This window comes from Scyliorhinus canicula, chromosome 2 (assembly GCF_902713615.1).
Source record: "Scyliorhinus canicula chromosome 2, sScyCan1.1, whole genome shotgun sequence".
Classification (NCBI taxonomy): Eukaryota; Metazoa; Chordata; class Chondrichthyes; order Carcharhiniformes; family Scyliorhinidae; genus Scyliorhinus; species Scyliorhinus canicula.
The window spans coordinates 214,912,312-214,931,595 of record NC_052147.1 but is presented as its reverse complement, the minus strand read 5'-3'; the positions used below and the strand labels follow the sequence as shown (position 1 = coordinate 214,931,595).

Here is a 19,284-nt window from a genome sequence, read left to right as displayed (position 1 = left end):
GTATTACTTCTATCATTTTCACAGTGTGCCGATTTCCATACTCTCATCATTTGTTATATACAGTTTTCTTGAGGTCAGTCTAGAAAACATGTCAAATAAAAGGGGGTGGGGGGGATGTAGTGATCTGTACATCCGCACATACACCAGGGATTACAGCACAGATGTCACAGCCACAGCATCACTAGAGGGTAGCATCAGAGACGGGTATAAAGGGTCCGACCCAAGGAAGGATCCACCTCTTTTAGAAGCACCGGGCTAGTGAGCAGCAGCACACAGAGACAGCTCAGCATAGGCAACTTACCTTAGTTTCACTGGTGATACCTCTTGACTGTAGTACATCTAGTTGAGCTCTGGAAACAGAACGAACCCTCTGAATAAAGTATTTTTGTTAACTGGATGTCTACAATCTTTATTCAGACTTAAAGAATAACATAGGTGGCGCAGCTACTTTTGGGAGGATTCCACCCAGACGCTAAGGTGTTTACCAGCGGACAATGGCTACTAATGATTAAGTTAATCCTTCTGAATGGATTGGCTTCGCAATGCGGGACATCAATACCCAGTTTCAGGACTTAGGGGGTTCTTTTTGAAGGCAGTGACGGTGCACGAGGAAGTTCTTGTGACACAGGATGTCTTTGGTGGAAGCACATCCGCATGGTTGAGGTCCTGTTGCAAAGCCTAGCATCCATCCTGAGAGGTTCGGATGAAGATGAGGGGGAGGTGGTAAGGAGACCTTCTCAACCTGGTGGCTCCGTTGAGATGGTGGAAAGGTTCCCAGCCTGCTTTGAGAACTGGCTGCCATGTTTGGGGAATCTCAATCTGGAGGGTGGGCAGCTCAAACTCAATGGTGCACATTAATCCTGTCTTTGAAGCCTGGGGTTGTGGTCTTGCCTTCCAACATCTGCTTCTGTGTGGTCCAGTTCCTGGTGTTGGTCGATAGTGATGGGAGTCGCCTGAGCTGATTCTCCTCCCCACCAACCTCACGGAAGCATAGGTTGTTGACTGTCTGGGCCCCGTCGAAACAGCAGGTTGGGAGTAATAAAGCTCATGTTCCAATTGTTGAAATCCTTGGAAGACCCTGAAGAATGTGCACCATACTAGATCCTGCTTTGTCCTTGATGTATACTTTCTTTGTGCCCCAGTGGAGTGATTTTTACCCTGATGACTACCTCATTGTGATCCTGGACTTATTCCTTGATAATTATTATGTTGTCTGTTAATGGTGTTATTTTATCTGCTTACACGGAAGCAAATTCTTTGGGGGTGATATCTTGCACCATTAATTATCCTGAATGAATACGATTTTATCATGTTAAGCTGAATATTGATTGCGGGATTTGTGCAGTTTCTTTAGCTCCGCCTTGAGGGGGTGAACAGAGTCAGAGTCTGGTGTGGTCCTCGCTAGGTTCAAGGAAAATCCCCTGTATTCAGATCTCATCTTTTTCTTTTTGGCTGTGCTTATTCTTCTTCCCAGGAGGACTATGTTTTATGCTATTGAGGTCTGGGGTTTGGCGAACTCCCCTTGGGAGAGCGGGGGGATGGTAGGGGGAGTCAATACTTTCTCCTGAATTGAGTTTCCCTCCTTTAATGGTCTTCTGCTGTCAGAACTTTTGTGAGTAATGTTAGTTTTAATATCCTCTATTTTTGGTGGTAGGTGATGTGTCTGGTGGGGTTGTCCCTCTCAGGAAGGTTTTGTTAGGTGCTGTGTCCTGCGTGGGACTGGATGGGCCTACGCTCTGGGAGAATGTAAGGATTGGGGGTTTTTTGTAGACCTAGGTGTCAGTTCTTTCATATCATTATTCTTGTGACAATGCTGGGCTAGGCCACTCCTGGTGTTGCGATCATTATCCTGTTGCTCCTCGGGTGGTGGCACTCCTTTGGGGTGCTGTGGGGTTCCCAATATGGGTGATCCACATTCGGAGAGATGTTGAATTGTGGTAGGTCCGAATGTAGGGCCCGGTCCTCATCCTTGGTTAATTCTTCCTGGGAGTTGGATGGGCCCACATGGCGGTTGGTTAGCCAGTCTTTGTTTTTCCATAATGTGGTGAATCCGAGCAGTAAGTTCTGACAGTTCTTGCTCTTTTTCTTCCTCACTTTTCTTTGGTCATGGCAAGGTGTTAAGGGCATTACCTATATTCCTCTTAAATTTTGATGTCCTTGCGGTAGTGGTGATAGTGTTGGAAGGTGGTCCTGGGTGACACAGACAATCAGATATTGATTATTTTTGGCTTTGAGGGGGCTGAATTCTTTGTTTTTTGGTGGTCTGTGTTTTTTTGACTGGGGCCAGGCTTTATTCCTTTTGAGTCTTGGGTCTTGACCCCACAGTTGCCTATTGCCCTTTTGGGGCCAGTGTTGGTAGGGTGGTTCAATGATCTCTGTTGTCCTTGTACCTGGGGCTGGGATTGTGGGGCTCAGTTTCTCGATCTTGTTCTTGTTCTCTTTTTACTCTTTCTTTTGGAGGCCCTAGGTTGATAACATGGGACTGGCTGTGCGCAGTCCTCTCTTTGAATTTGTCTTTTTCTTTTGCCATCTCAAAACTGTAGGGTCAGGAGAAGGGTTCAAATTGTGCTGCAAGAACCAATTTCCCCTTAGTACTGGAGTTCTCGGTATTGTTTTTCTTCTTCTGACATGCTGTTTTTTAAGTGTGTGATGTGGGTCGACATTGTTGCCTGTATCCTGTTTGGGTGCAGATGGGTCATTTCCATGGAGAGAACCTGTTGGGGATTTTGTACCTGATTCATCTGATCTTGTTGCTAAATCTGTAACGACTGTTTTTTTGGGTTGAACCAATTGTACATTGATGATAAGCTGTCTTTTTGCTTTTGCTTGTTTTATGTGATTTTGTGTAAAAATTTCAAAATTTCAAGAAACAAATGTTCAAAAAAAATTGCACGTGATTCAACGGAACAAAAACTACGTGCGCGATATTCCCAAGAGGGAACAAAGTCCCCGAGCGAGCGCAGTGCTGAGAAACACAGCATTTCAACACAACTTGTGTTAAATATGGGGCCTGAATGGGGAACGCAAGACCAAGATTACACATAGCCCTGTTTTTTGCAATGGAGGGCTCACCAGAACTCCCCATTGTAGCAAGAGATCGGGAGATCATTTTTAAATGGCATCCGATATTTGCAGCCCCGAAAAGAATCCCTAACCTCCCCCCAAGCCAGAACGCAAGATAGGAAGGTCCCCCAGATCCCCCCGTAAATACCCACGGCAGGCAACCCCGACCCGAACACGCGCGCACGCAAACAATGCCAGCTTGGTACATTGCAGTGCCAACCTGGCACCTTGGCACTGCCCCTGCCAGCTGGCATTGCCACCTCGGTACCTTGGCTGTGCCACTGCCAGGGTGCCAGGCCAGGATACCCACGTAGACCAGCAGTGCCAGTACACCACCCTGCCCAGATTTCTAGTGAAAAGATAGGTGTGGTCTTTCAGGTCTGGTACCATCCTAGTACATCTTTTTTATACCTTCATCATTGCCTCGATGTACTTCATATAAAGTGGAGAATGGCTGTTCACAGTATACCAAGTGTGATCCAACCAAGGTTCTATACAAGTTTAACATAACTTCTCTGCTTTTCAGTTGTATCCCTCCAGAAATGAACTCCAGTACTGTGTTTGTTTCTTTATAGCCTTATTAACCCTCGTCACTACTTTCAGTAGTCTGTGTATTTATACTCCCATATCCCTCTGTCCCTCGCCCCATTTAGACATTTATTTTCCAGGATACATGTGGCATCCTGATTTATCCTACCAAAATGTATTAGCTTGCACTTGTAAATTAAAGTTCATTGGCCAATATCCATTCAACAGGTTTATTAATGTATTTCTGAATTTTGTTGCATTCCACTTCTGTGTTAATGAAGCCTCGCAATTTGGCACCATTGATAAATTTTTAACTGTATCTCATTGATTCCCAGTCATTTATATAAATGGTGAACAGATCCTTGTGGATCCTTTTGTGCAAACCTGACAGGATACGTGGAGTGGAGCCTTATCAGACGATTGGTGTTTCCTTCAAGCAAGCACCTTCGAACAACTCCTGCAACTGTTTTTGCATTTCCTCGTGATATCGACCTACGAGGTCGAGAGGCAGAATCCGATGCCAGGCAAATCAACACCGCCTAAAATATGCCGAGGCTATGCAAAAGCATTGAATGCTTTGCTCTGTTACCATTATCTTTTTCAAAAATTTCTTCGAAACCTCTTTGACCTTTTCAGTTTCTTACCTGCCATCCTTGTCTCATACTTCCCCGCCCCTTCTAATGAGTTATGAATCCCTATCCTATGTGAACAGTGACTTGCAAATACAAATTGATGTGTTATGAGTGCTTGTCAGCTTCAGATATGCAGTTCAGACTTTATTTCTGCCAGATTGCAGAAAACCCAATCACAATGAGACTGAGACTGAAATCATATATTGATTGCATATACATTTTTTAGGTACATTTTTATCCACTATTTAAAAATATACATCTGTTATGGATTGCCCTTCCATGTATTTGCACTAAAACCTTTTCAAGTTGGGCTGGCCCCAATCACATTGACCACAAATTATTAGAACTGGAGACCTGAAGCCTGCAGGCATGCATATCACTTTGTGTCAGTTATCTTTGGTTCAGAAACACACTCACTCCTGGTTATCGGTGTCAATCACACATAAATGGTGACAAATGCATTGCAACAGTGAGTTCTTTCAGAACACACTAAAAATAGATGCCAGTTTCTCAGAATGCAAAAGATGGATACAAAAGCTCATTGCATCGAATACAATTTGGACAACATTAATTTACTTTTCATTACAAAGATATATACGCAGTGAAAATAGAAAATAATATTTCCTAGTGTTAGTTACTTGTGTTATTTTCTAATACTGTACTTTCTGTATTTTCTAATACTTTAGCTATGAGGAGAGGTTGGATAAACTTGGTTTGTTCTCACTGGAACAACAGGTTGAGGGCAACCAGATAGAAGTCGACAGAATTATGAGGGAATTGGACAGAGTGGATAGCCAGATCCTTTTTCTTTGGGTGGAAGAGTCAATTACTAGGGGACATAGGTTCAAGGTGTGAGGGGCAACATTTGGAGGAGATGTGCAAGAGAAGTTTGTTTACACAGAGGGTAGTGGGTGCCTGGAACTCTCCGCCACAGGAGGTGGTGGAAGCAGGTACCATACTGACGCTTAAGGGACGTCTTGACAAATACATGAATAGGATGGGAATAGAGGGGTACAGACCTTGAAGTGTAGAAGGTTTTAGGTTAGACAGGCAGCATAGTCGGTGCAGGCTTGAAATGCCAAAGGGCCTGTTCCTGTGCTGTATTTTTCTTTGTTCGTTGGTCTTTGTAATTGCTTCCAAATTTATTTTCCATTTCTTGAAGGAGGATAATTATGTACAAGTATTCAATGCTCTATATGAATGTAATGGGAAATGCGGTGTGCTGGGAACACATATTGGGAAGTCACAGGTGTCATCTGTAATTTATGTTCTGCTAAATTAGAAATCACATCAGAGAACTAATCCTAACTATCATTAGTCATGAGAAAGTTTATACCAGATCAGATTATTATTCATTCTACTCCTTGGTTGCTCACTCTGAACTGTAGTGACCGGTTAATGCCACTGTTTGTGGATATAGTGGGAAACACTTAAGTCACCTGCCACAATTTATGCAACAAAATTCTCTGGTAGGTCCTGCAATTCCTATTTTCTTTTCATCCACTTCGTGCCAAACATGATGTCCTATTTGGTTTTGAAGGCAGCAGTGCTCAGTCTATTTAGGCAGCCTGGTCATATTAATTGTCTATTTGGTTCAGTTTTTGCAAAACACTGTGTGATGCACACTTTCACACAGTTCACTGTAAAAAAACGCATGTTAGCAATTTTGTGATGTCTATTTGGACAATATACTCGAATACATATGTGCCAGCATCTGTATGCACGACATGTTGATTCATCTAAGCATTTCAGTGTTTCTTAAATGAATTTGTAATGAAATGGGGGCATCTGATGAGAAACTAATAAGCAACTCTGAAGTAAATCTAATTCAAACAAGCTTGGAGTAAATTACAATTAAAGGTTCATCTATGTTTACCCTAAAGGACAGGGGGTGGGATTCTCTCACGCCACGCCACCCCGACGCCGGGACACGATTCACCACAGAGCGGAGAATGGCTCAATTGGCGCCGGCGTGGCACCGGTAGGGGGCCGTTCTACGCGGCCCCTCTGCCGATTCTCGGCCCGGGATGGGCCAAGAGGCCGCAGTAAAACAACCCGAGTCCCACCGGAGCCATTCTAATCTGTTCTCAGCCGGCGTGACCTCAGCGTGGAAGGATCCGGGGGCAGCCTGTGGGGGGTGCAGGGGAGGATCGACCCTGGGGGAGAGGGGGCCTCCGTTGCGGCCTGGCCAGCGATCGGGGCCCACCGATCAGCAGGCCGGCCTCTTGGGCTGGGGGCGTCCTTTCTTCTGCGCCGGCCCCTTTAGCCATGCGCCATGTTGCGTCGGGGCCGGCGCAGAGAATACAAATTGATGTGTTATGAGTGCTTGTCAGCTTCAGATATGCAGTTCAGACTTTATTTCTGCCAGATTGCAGAAAACCCAATCACAATGAGACTGAGACTGAAATCATATATTGATTGCATATACATTTTTTAGGTACATTTTTATCCACTATTTAAAAATATACATCTGTTATGGATTGCCCTTCCATGTATTTGCACTAAAACCTTTTCAAGTTGGGCTGGCCCCAATCACATTGACCACAAATTATTAGAACTGGAGACCTGAAGCCTGCAGGCATGCATATCACTTTGTGTCAGTTATCTTTGGTTCAGAAACACACTCACTCCTGGTTATCGGTGTCAATCACACATAAATGGTGACAAATGCATTGCAACAGTGAGTTCTTTCAGAACACACTAAAAATAGATGCCAGTTTCTCAGAATGCAAAAGCTGGATACAAAAGCTCATTGCATCGAATACAATTTGGACAACATTAATTTACTTTTCATTACAAAGATATATACGCAGTGAAAATAGAAAATAATATTTCCTAGTGTTAGTTACTTGTGTTATTTTCTAATACTGTACTTTCTGTAATTTTCTAATACTTTAGCTATGAGGAGAGGTTGGATAAACTTGGTTTGTTCTCACTGGAACAACAGGTTGAGGGCAACCAGATAGAAGTCGACAGAATTATGAGGGAATTGGACAGAGTGGATAGCCAGATCCTTTTTCTTTGGGTGGAAGAGTCAATTACTAGGGGACATAGGTTCAAGGTGTGAGGGGCAACATTTGGAGGAGATGTGCAAGAGAAGTTTGTTTACACAGAGGGTAGTGGGTGCCTGGAACTCTCCGCCACAGGGGGTGGTGGAAGCAGGTACCATACTGACGCTTAAGGGACGTCTTGACAAATACATGAATAGGATGGGAATAGAGGGGTACAGACCTTGAAGTGTAGAAGGTTTTAGGTTAGACAGGCAGCATAGTCGGTGCAGGCGTGTAATGCCAAAGGGCCTGTTCCTGTGCTGTATTTTTCTTTGTTCGTTGGTCTTTGTAATTGCTTCCAAATTTATTTTCCATTTCTTGAAGGAGGATAATTATGTACAAGTATTCAATGCTCTATATGAATGTAATGGGAAATGCGGTGTGCTGGGAACACATATTGGGAAGTCACAGGTGTCATCTGTAATTTATGTTCTGCTAAATTAGAAATCACATCAGAGAACTAATCCTAACTATCATTAGTCATGAGAAAGTTTATACCAGATCAGATTATTATTCATTCTACTCCTTGGTTGCTCACTCTGAACTGTAGTGACCGGTTAATGCCACTGTTTGTGGATATAGTGGGAAACACTTAAGTCACCTGCCACAATTTATGCAACAAAATTCTCTGGTAGGTCCTGCAATTCCTATTTTCTTTTCATCCACTTCGTGCCAAACATGATGTCCTATTTGGTTTTGAAGGCAGCAGTGCTCAGTCTATTTAGGCAGCCTGGTCATATTAATTGTCTATTTGGTTCAGTTTTTGCAAAACACTGTGTGATGCACACTTTCACACAGTTCACTGTAAAAAAAACGCATGTTAGCAATTTTGTGATGTCTATTTGGACAATATACTCGAATACATATGTGCCAGCATCTGTATGCACGACATGTTGATTCATCTAAGCATTTCAGTGTTTCTTAAATGAATTTGTAATGAAATGGGGGCATCTGATGAGAAACTAATAAGCAACTCTGAAGTAAATCTAATTCAAACAAGCTTGGAGTAAATTACAATTAAAGGTTCATCTATGTTTACCCTAAAGGACAGGGGGTGGGATTCTCTCACGCCACGCCACCCCGACGCCGGGACACGATTCACCACAGAGCGGAGAATGGCGCAATTGGCGCCGGCGTGGCACCGGTAGGGGGCCGTTCTACGCGGCCCCTCTGCCGATTCTCGGCCCGGGATGGGCCGAGAGGCCGCAGTAAAACAACCCGAGTCCCACCGGAGCCATTCTAATCTGTTCTCAGCCGGCGTGACCTCAGCGTGGAAGGATCCGGGGGCAGCCTGTGGGGGGTGCAGGGGAGGATCGACCCTGGGGGAGAGGGGGCCTCCGTTGCGGCCTGGCCAGCGATCGGGGCCCACCGATCAGCAGGCCGGCCTCTTGGGCTGGGGGCGTCCTTTCTTCTGCGCCGGCCCCTTTAGCCCTGCGCCATGTTGCGTCGGGGCCGGCGCAGAGAATACAAATTGATGTGTTATGAGTGCTTGTCAGCTTCAGATATGCAGTTCAGACTTTATTTCTGCCAGATTGCAGAAAACCCAATCACAATGAGACTGAGACTGAAATCATATATTGATTGCATATACATTTTTAAGGTACATTTTTATCCACTATTTAAAAATATACATCTGTTATGGATTGCCCTTCCATGTATTTGCACTAAAACCTTTTCAAGTTGGGCTGGCCCCAATCACATTGACCACAAATTATTAGAACTGGAGACCTGAAGCCTGCAGGCATGCATATCACTTTGTGTCAGTTATCTTTGGTTCAGAAACACACTCACTCCTGGTTATCGGTGTCAATCACACATAAATGGTGACAAATGCATTGCAACAGTGAGTTCTTTCAGAACACACTAAAAATAGATGCCAGTTTCTCAGAATGCAAAAGCTGGATACAAAAGCTCATTGCATCGAATACAATTTGGACAACATTAATTTACTTTTCATTACAAAGATATATACGCAGTGAAAATAGAAAATAATATTTCCTAGTGTTAGTTACTTGTGTTATTTTCTAATACTGTACTTTCTGTATTTTCTAATACTTTAGCTATGAGGAGAGGTTGGATAAACTTGGTTTGTTCTCACTGGAACAACAGGTTGAGGGCAACCAGATAGAAGTCGACAGAATTATGAGGGAATTGGACAGAGTGGATAGCCAGATCCTTTTTCTTTGGGTGGAAGAGTCAATTACTAGAGGACATAGGTTACTAGGGACGTGTGTGCATTGGCGCCGGTGCCACTGCGCATGCACGGACCACACGGCACCCAGTTGACACCGGGTTCAGCAGCTGGAGCGGAGTGGTCCGCTCCACTGCCGTGCTGGCCCTTATAGAGGCCAGATTTGCTGATCCTGAAGCCGTGTTGACGCCGCTGAGAAACGGGACGGCTTTTCCGACGGCATCAACGCTTAGTCTCATGATCAGAGGATCCCGCCCAGGATTAGATGTGCAAAATCTTCATAGTAGAGAAGAGATTTCTTGGTAGAGGCTGGGTGTCTATGATTATATCCATTGAAGAAACTAAAGGCAAGTGTTATGTCTTGCAACCAATACCCTCTGACTAGCATGTCACATAATTATGTGGTGACATCACAGAGGCACTTGAGAGATTTTCCCTCCCTTCCATTTTAGACTGTAAGCGAGCAACAGCTCTATAAATACAGTCTGACAACTGGGTAAGTAACCTACAGTGTGGCAACCTGGTTATCCTTTGTCTCTACTGGGAAGTAAAAGCAAAACCCCTTAAAACATAATGGGAGAGATTCTCCAGTCCCCCAGTCGTGTGTTTCTCGATGGCGCACTGTTCGTTGGCAGCAGGATTCTCTGTTCCACCACTTGTCAATGGGATTTCCCTTGAAGACACTGCCGGGAAAGCCGCAAACGAGGTTGTGCTGCCAACAGCGAGCAATGCTGGGAAAGAGAGGAGGTGATACTTCGGCCAGCATTTCAGCAGCGAATCAGACTCCTCATTAGTATTAGTTAAAAAAAGGCATCCAACTTGGAGATAAGGTGAATTCGACTGAAATCTGCCCCTTCAAAGCTTATGTGTTTCTGGAGAGCTGGATTTGGTAAAGGGTGTTGTGGCGTCCTTGTAGGCAAGGCGGAGGATTTGGTCACCTGTCCAACAGCTATGGGAGGCAGCAGTTGCAGTGCCTCTGGATCAGTAACCTTACTGGGGATGGGGTAAAGGTTGAGGAGAGGGGAAGCACTTCACAAGGGAAGAGAAAGAGGAGGAGGAGAAAGAGCAGCAGGCATTGAGGATGTCTTCATTCAAGATGGACTGACCATGAATGCCTTTTCAGACTCCCTTAAGATGGCAGAAGCCAGCATCCCTTAACCACCATTGCTCCACTAAACCCTATCTTCCTATTCACCTGCTGTCCCATCACAAGACCTTCTCAGCCAAAATCCTGAAATGAAATCCAATGACAAAAACCTAGCCATATCATCTTTGTCGAACAATTAGACAAGCTATTCACCCTTGTGCATTCCCTTATTGTCAGTCATCAGGTGCTCTTGCCTGTGTCATGCTACCCTAGTGGCTGTGGTATCAATGGTGGAAAGCAGCTGGCTTTCAAAGGAGAAGATTGCAACTTATCTTGAGGTCGGCCTCGCGTGGTCTGAAGCCTTGAGGGAGCAGCTTCAGATGCACCAATTTAGGCACTAGCAGAGTGGCAGTGATGGGAGCATGGATGCTGTCCTTCTGTGCATGTGCCCTACGTGCTATCAGCACAAAATGCTGGGCCTCCTGCTGAGTGCTCAGCCAGCTCCAACCTCCTCGGAACAAGGCTGCAATCATTCAAATGAGGAGACAGGTCAATGTTTACATGCTGCCGGTCTTCAAGGGTTCAAGAGTGGGCTCCTGGTAGTCTCATGGAGAGGGTTGTTAAGATTGTTTTAATCACAAGTCGTTATTGAATTTTTTCATTTAAATTTTACATCACTTTCATGTAAATTATATTACAACACCTAAAACCTACTAGGCAGATTGCAAATATTTAATTCTGAGAATACTGTTCACTCTAAAAGTAGTAATAAAGAGCTTTAGCTGTCCATTTTGAATACAATCATATTCCCCATCCCATGTCGGGGCTGTTTAGCACAGGGCTAAATTGCTGGCTTTTAAAGCAGACCAAGGCAGGCCAGCAGCACGGTTCAATTCCCGTACCAGCCTCCCCGAACAGGCGCTGGAATGTGGCAACTAGGGGCTTTTCACAGTAATTTAATTTGAAGCCTACTTGTGACAATAAGCGATTTTCATTTCATTTCATTTCATGTGCATGTTTTCCACCAGACCTAGGTATGAAACAGCTGATCTGTCCCATGACACAAATGTTATCAGAGTATTAAACCCAGTTTAGGTATTTGCAATGTATGATGCTGTTCCTCAATTAAATGCATTTAATGTTGCCCTGGAAATGCAATTGCATTTCCCCCTTGACAGCAAGTCAGCACTGTGCACCTTTAAAAGTTGACGTAACGCACACTCCTGCAGGCACACAGCTGTTTGAAAATCATGCTGGAGGGGTGGTGGCAGCAGATGCCCTGAAATGACAAGGAATAGTGAAAACCTGCGAAAGTCTTACCTGGATGCTGCAGAGCGGAATGGGTCAGGCAAAATGCACGAGCATTACCGATGCTTCCATAGCAGAGCTTCAACTCCTACATCAGTTATATGGCAGCTGTTTAAACAATACCTATATCATATATTTAACATTAAAAATACAGCGAGCTGATTTTTGAAGAGAATCAACCAAAATATTTAAAAACAGACATTGATCATGGATCACAGAAAATTAGTCACACGGGACGAAGCCAACAGAATTTAGTTCAGCCTCTAGAAATCATAACTTATGCTACGAACTCCATTCAAAAATTTCATTTTCTGTAGCTCACCTTTTTCCTGATTATGTATCCTCTGTGCACAGCCATAAACATAGGCCTGGACTTTCACTCCTGGATACATTTCCCGGCTCTGCCATTCCAACCCAGGAAAAAGCACTCCAGAAGTTGGAATTTTTGTTCTGAAATGGCAGAATTATCTGGGAGTCAGGCCGGGTGGCCCCACAGTTGAAGTAGCTGCCGGGTGAAAAGGTGGGCTGGGTATCAGGGAGAAGGCAGGAGAAAATATCAGCCATGATTGAATGGTGGCGCAGATTCGATGGGCCGAGTGGTCTGATTCTGCTCCTTTGTCTTATGGCACAAAGCCCACCTTGAAGGTTCTGTTAAAAACATGCCACAGAAATAAACAGCCCTCCAGTCCTTAACTCACATTCCCTCACTGCCACCCCACATACTCCCAGGCCCCATCCATGCCAACTCTCGCCCCCATGCCATCCCCTCATGGCCCCTCAAACCCTCTATGCCACCCGCTGAATAGAAAAAATAGGAACAGGAGTAGTCCTTCTGGCCCCTCAATACAATCATGGCTGACCTCCCATCTCACCTCCAATTTTCTGCCATCTCCATATTCCTTGATTCCCTGAGAAATCAAAAATCTACCTTTCTCAGCTTTAAATCAACTAAACAATGCAGCAAACATAACCCTCTGGAATAGAGAGCTCCCATGTTTTACAACCCTTTGAGTGAAGAAATTTCTCCTCATTCTAGTCCTAAGTATAGTCCCTTATTCTGTGGCTGTGCCTCCATATTCTACATTCCACAACGAGGGAAAACAACCCCTCAGTATCTACCCAGCCAAGCCCCTTCACAATTTTATATGTTTCAATAAGATCACCTCCCATGCTTCTGAGCTCCAGAGAATACAAGCCCAATATGCCCAGCCACTCATAAATAGGACAACACTCTGACCCCAGGAACCAAGCTAGTGAACCATTATTGTACCATCTCCAAGACAAATATATCCGTTCTTTGAGACCAAACTGTGCAGAGTACTCCAGGTGAGGTCTCACTAAAATCCTGGATAATTGGAGTAAGACTTAATTATTCCTGTATTTCAATCCCCTTACAATAAAGGTCAATATGCCATGTCTTCCTAATTGCTTGCTGTACCGACAGGTTACCCTTTTGCGTTCCTTGTACGAGGTACCCAAGTCAGTCTTAACATTTATTATTGGGTCAGCATTTATTGCCCATCGCAGGTAAGGTTGACAGATTTCCTTCCCTGAAGGACATTAGTGAACCAGATGGGTTTTTACGACAATTGACAATAGTTTCATAGTCATCATTAGACTTTTAATTCCAGATTTTTATTGAATTCAAATTCCACCCTCTATCCTCGGTTGAACCCAGGTCCCCAGAGCATTTCCCTGGGTCTCTGGATTATTAGTCAGTGACAATAACACAACACCACTGCCTTATCCCTAAGTACAGAACAAATCCCTCAATCACACTCACTGACCTCCACTCAACGTCCCCTGACCCTCAGGCAACCAAACTTGCCTCACCCAATCACCCCCCTAACTCACCTACCCAATCACCCCCCCAACTCATCTACCCAATCACCCCCCTAACTCACCTACCCAATCACCCACCCTACCAACCAACCACACTATCTACCTACCATCTCGCCCGCATAACTACTCACCCACCTACCTCCTCGTCCACCTGACACCTTGTCCATCTGCCACCCTTTTCATTTAATTTAAATTCAATTGATATCTCTGAAATACAAAGCGAGTCTCGGCAATGGTAACTATGAGACTGTCATACTTTATCGTAAAATCTCATCGGGTACATGAATGTCCTTTAGGGAGAGAAATCTTCCATCCTTACCTGACCTGGCCTACATGTGAGTCCAGACCCACAGCAATGTGGTTGAATCTGAACTGCTTTCTGAAAGGACCTGGTTAACCACTCAGTTCAAGGGCAATTAAGGATGAGCTATAAATGCTGGCCTTGCCAGTCACACCACATCGCATGAAAGAAAAAAATCAATACCAGAATCCATTTCCTCGTTACTCTTTTTTCCCTACTGCAGTGCCTTAACCACATTCAGCCCATAAAACTCCTTCTGCCAGATAGATCACAGGAAGTATATCCTCGGGCTGGATTCTCGCTTTGGAAAACTAAGGGCACGATTCAGCGGCCTCGTCGCGCCCAACTTGGCCAGATATGCAACACTCGAAATATCTCACGAGATCCAACAAAATCTTGTGAGACATCGCGATCTGATCTTGCCCTCACTGGGTGTGACCTAGATCAGCATATTTAAATGAGCTGTATGGATCATTTAAATACACGTTCACCAGATTCTCCCGGTGCCTAGTACTTAACGGCCATACCTGCAAGACTTCGCCAGGGCACCTTTTAGTACTAGTCAGGAGGAGGGTGTGTCGCCGACTCAAGCCCGTCCTCCTGAATAGCGCAGGGGAGGTGGTGGCAGAGGCAGTCAGCACTGCCAGATCACCAGGAAGAGACAGTTGATGATCCTGAGGAGTGGGTGTCACTAGTGGGTCCTCTGGCCTGTGAGGGACAGAGTGCCATGGAGGGTTCCAAAGGCTACAGTGTAGGGTTTCTTTGTTTGGGGTGAACTCTGCTAATACACTATTTCTTCTGCATTGGGGCTTCTTTTTTTAATATAAATTTTTCCATTCCACCCTATTCTCCGCCTGATCGCAATTCTCACTGCTGGCATCAGGAAGCGGAGAATTCAGCCCCTTAGATGATAGCTTTTCTGCGTTATTATATTTTATCATATTAGCAGCAAAGATTTTTTACACTTGGAATACATCACACATGCCAACATATACATGCTGAAATATTCCTTTGTACACAAAGCAGTTTGTTTTAATTGTTTAGTGGTTAGAATGTGGAACTTGCTACCATTAAAATGGTTAAAATAAATAGCTTGGCTGAGGCAGATGGAATGGAAGGGCACTTAGACAAAATATAAACACCAGTTGAGATCAGTTGTGTCACATATTGCACTTGTAGCTCTTGTATACAATAGGTTTGGAATTCATCAACAGATCTTCCTCAGGTCCTTCAGTCTCGTGTTTCCCAATGGCGTGTTGTTCACTGGCAGCAGGATTCAGTACTTCCGATGCCTGCAAATGGGATTTTCCATTGAAGTCACCCCAAGCTACCAGAAAACCCCTGGGCGGGGGTGCACTACCAGTGGGAACAGAGTATCCCAACGGCCAGAGAATCCTGGCCTATATATGTTAAATAAGTACAGATACTATGCCGGAGAAGTTGGGTGTAATGTAGACGTGTCTAAAGATGTGTCATAGGAATCGGTGCATAAGTCTCTATGCTCAGTAGCTGATTCACAATGATGATTTCAGGTAGGTGAACATTGTCTTCATAGAATCATGCAGGTCATATTGGGTGACTCTGGAAAACAGGCCTGGGGATCATGATAAACCTGGGATATCCATACCACCACAGGCTGGGTGTTGAATTTGTGCTGCCTGTTTTATTTTAAACAATTGCTACGTGCAATCGGCAAGAATTATAACTAATTAGGTCAATGCGAGGAGCAGAGCTCCATGAATACGGATGAATGTTTGAAAAGATTTAAGGATTCAATGACCCAAGAAATGTACATGTGATCTGGTATTGCTAGGGGGATGAACAGCTAAGGAGCAAAGGCAAACAGAAAGCAAATTTCAGTGAGATTAGACCAGCCAAGGTTTTTTTCGGCAATTCATAACACGCTGCGTTGGATTTTATGAGCCACTGGCATTTTTGCTTTGTGGGGGGCAGACACGTAAAATAATCTCCAATACCCTCCAATCCCTAGATCACTCTCATAACACGGTAGGTGGATGGGCACAGAAATTGGTAGTCTGTCCACCATATTTAAATAAGTAATCAAGGGTCAACTGAACTTATTCACAAGCCAATTGACTCCAATAATATGCTGCCTATGCCATTATAAGGGTGGCGTGGCAGGCCGTATTTATAAAAAAGTGTTTTAAAAGGGTGGGAAGGAAGGAGGGGTACTATCTTCAGGCATTGACCTTTGCACATTGGAGGGCAGCCCTCTGAAGATGGTATTCCCCTTTCTTCCTCCCCATCTGCTCGCCAAAGCCAAACATGTCCATCCCCCAGCTCCCCTCCCGAAACTGGTCAAACCCTCCCCCCAACATCCCGGTTTTAACTTGCTCCAATACCATTCAATCTTCTTCATATGACTGGTTGCAGTCCCTGTAGTGCCCACTAATTCACTCCTGGTGTTGTGGGACTGCTGGAGCTGCCGACCAAATAGATTGGCCAGCAGTGCCCGAGGGTGGGACTTCCTCACTAGTGAGGGGGGAATGTCCCAGAGGCAGACTATTTAGCCCATCCACAGTGCGTTATGGCTGTGAGGTATGGGGGGGGGGGGGAGCGGGGAAACATCGTGGAGCAAAACAATTTCTTACCAATTTTGATTTTGCGGGTGGGGTAACAAGCTTTCCACACCCCCGTAATATGCTGTCCACTGTGTTTCTTGGAACTTAATGTGTCAAAATCAGGAAACTAATTAACCCGCTTTCAGAATACTCCACAACCAACTTTAATCTTAAAGGGACATCACACAAAATAAATTACACACTTCCTAAAGCACATGGGTCATCACAATAATGATTGATAGAGATTGTATGCAGCTGGGTAATGTGGATGTATTGAATTGAGCAGTTGAGGCAATAATGTGGCCGTAAGGATTTGAAAATTGCCTTACCTTGATCAATCTTGTCAAATCCTTAAACCTCTTCCCACATTCATCTAAAGCATATAAAATATCTAAATTATTCAAAAAAATTATTTAAGGATTAAATAAGTTATTTTTGAAAAATCCCTATTCAATATTTTAATTGGTTGTCAGATAGCAAATGTCATTAAAATCATTACGAAACATCTAAACTTCCTTGTAACCACATTTTACATTGAGAAACTTAGTTTTCACCTTCACGTTTCCTATTTTTCCCTATCAGAATTAATTACATCTAAATATTCTGAAAGAAAAACTAATGGATAGCAGTGGAGTCATTAAATTAGCCCTCAGCTAGATGCAGTGGGGGCGGGGCAGGGCGTGGTGGGGCAGGGCAGGGCAAGACAGAGTGGGGGGGGAAACTAAAAAAAGGCATTAGCAGTTTATTCCATTCCAATGCTGGAAAGCAAGTGTGGCTGGTGGAGACTGATTCAGTTCAGCTGCAGTATTCCCTCTGGCTACGCAGCCTGCTGGCATTTTCTAGCTGATAATGAAATTGGCCTCAATTGCAACACCAGAAAACTGCTGTCACCCAACAGACTATACCTGAGCATAAGTTCTGTCTCTTTATCAGAAGGGAAATAGAGCATAAATTTGGAAGTAAGTCCATTTAAAAGTTTAGTAGAAGAACACCTGGCATTGAAATAGAAAGTCATATTTTGTAAGCAATAAGGAATGGTCACATTGAGGAATTGTGACAGGATGAGGAAGAACTGAGCCAAAATGGAGACTACAGTTTAGAGGAGAAATGTGCTATTTTGAGCTTTTAACATCATTAGAAACATATATTTTCAGAATCACCAAACCTGCTAACATATCACCTAATGATCAGAAAACAATCTAAATTTAATATCAGCTGGCCATTTGGTAATACGCCCACCAGTGCAAAAATATAGCAGCGAAGGTTTTTTTTTAAATGTGTGAAGAATTCTGCCAGCAGTCGACTTCATAAATGCATTGAAATAATTGAATAACTGGTCAAAAAAAGCTAACGAAAATTACTCTGATCACTATATTCCGTAAAATGTTGTTTTCAAATGCACTTACAGTGCTGCTCTACATTGTGACAAGAGGAATTTATTTATTACAAAGAACAAAGAACAAAGAAAATTACAGCACAGGAACAGGCCCTTTGGCCCTCCCAGCCTGCGCCGATCCAGATCCTGGGCTGGATTCTCCCCTGCCCGGCGTGACAGAGGGTGCCGGCGTAGGGGAGTGGCGCCAACCACTCAGGGGTCGCGCCTCCCCAAAGGTGGGGAATTCTCCCCACCTTTGGGGGCCAGCCCCGCGCCGGAGCAGTTTGCACCAGAAGACTGGCGCAAACACCCGACGCAGTCGGAAGCGGGGCTGGCCGAAAGGCTTTCGGCGGTCGGCGCATGCGCCGGCAGTGACGTCAGCGGCAGCTGGCCGCTGACGTCACTGCCGGCGCATGCGCGATGCGGGGTTCTCCTCCGCGTCCGCCATGGCGGAGGCCGTGGCGGCGCGGAAGGAGAAAGAGTGCCCCCACGGCACTGCCCCGCGGAGTGAGCGGGGGGCTCCGATCGCGGGCCAGGCCTCCGTGGGGGCACCCCCCCGGGTCCGATCGCCCCCCGCCCCCCCAGGACCCCGGGGGCCTGCTCGCGCCGCTGAGCCCGCCGTTCCAGAGGTGGTTTAAACCTCGGCGGCGGGAGAAGGCCTCCCAGTGGCGGGACTTCGGCCCATCCGGGCCGGAGATTTGAGGTAAGTTTTAAAAAAATGAAATCCCGCCGGCGCCAGCTGTTTTCACAGGCTGCCGGCGGGATTTGCACAACGCCGGTTTATGACCGGCGGGAGAATTCAAAAACCTGCGGGAGCGGAAATAACGCCGCTTCCCGCCAATTCTCCGACCCTGCGTGGGGTCGGAGAATTTCGCCCCCTTTATCTAAACCTGTTGCCTATTTTCCAAGGTCTACTTCCCTCTGTTCCTGCCCATTCATATACCTGTCTAGATGCTTCTTAAATGATGCTATCGTGCCTGCCTCTACCACCTCCGCTGGTAAAGCGTTCCAGGCACCCACCACCCTCTGCGTAAAAAACTTCCAACGCACATCTCCCTTAAACTTTCCCCCTCTCACCTTGAAATCGTGACCCCTTTGTAACTGACACCCCCACTCTTGGGAAAAGCCTGTTGCTGTCCACCCTGTCCATACCTCTCATAATTTTGTAGACCTCAATCAGGTCCCCCCTCAACCCCGTCTTTCCAACGAAAACAATCCTAATCTATTCAACCTTTCTTTATAGCTAGCACCCTCCATACCAGGCAACATCCTGGTGACCCTCCTCTGCACCCTCTCCAAGGCATCCACATCCTTCTGGTAATTTG

General features: G+C 45.1%; 1 protein-coding gene across 3 annotated transcripts in view; it reads right to left on the bottom strand.

Moving 5' to 3' along the window:
* kcnj3a (potassium inwardly rectifying channel subfamily J member 3a) overlaps positions 1–19,284 on the bottom strand; it is a 348,840-nt gene that overhangs the window by 302,224 nt on the left and 27,332 nt on the right. Inside the window, exons 3-4 of one of the 3 annotated variants that reach the window (XM_038789564.1) lie at positions 16,914–16,957; positions 12,178–12,309 (exon numbers count right to left, since the gene is read on the bottom strand). The exons of 1 other annotated variant lie outside the window; for it this stretch is intronic. In XM_038789564.1, the coding sequence (XP_038645492.1) occupies positions 12,193–12,309; positions 16,914–16,957 (161 nt within the window). In that variant the 3' untranslated portion in view covers positions 12,178–12,192. Of the gene's footprint in view, positions 1–12,177; positions 12,310–16,913; positions 16,958–19,284 lie in introns of those variants that run through there. One more of the 3 variants, XM_038789567.1, reaches the window with a different exon arrangement.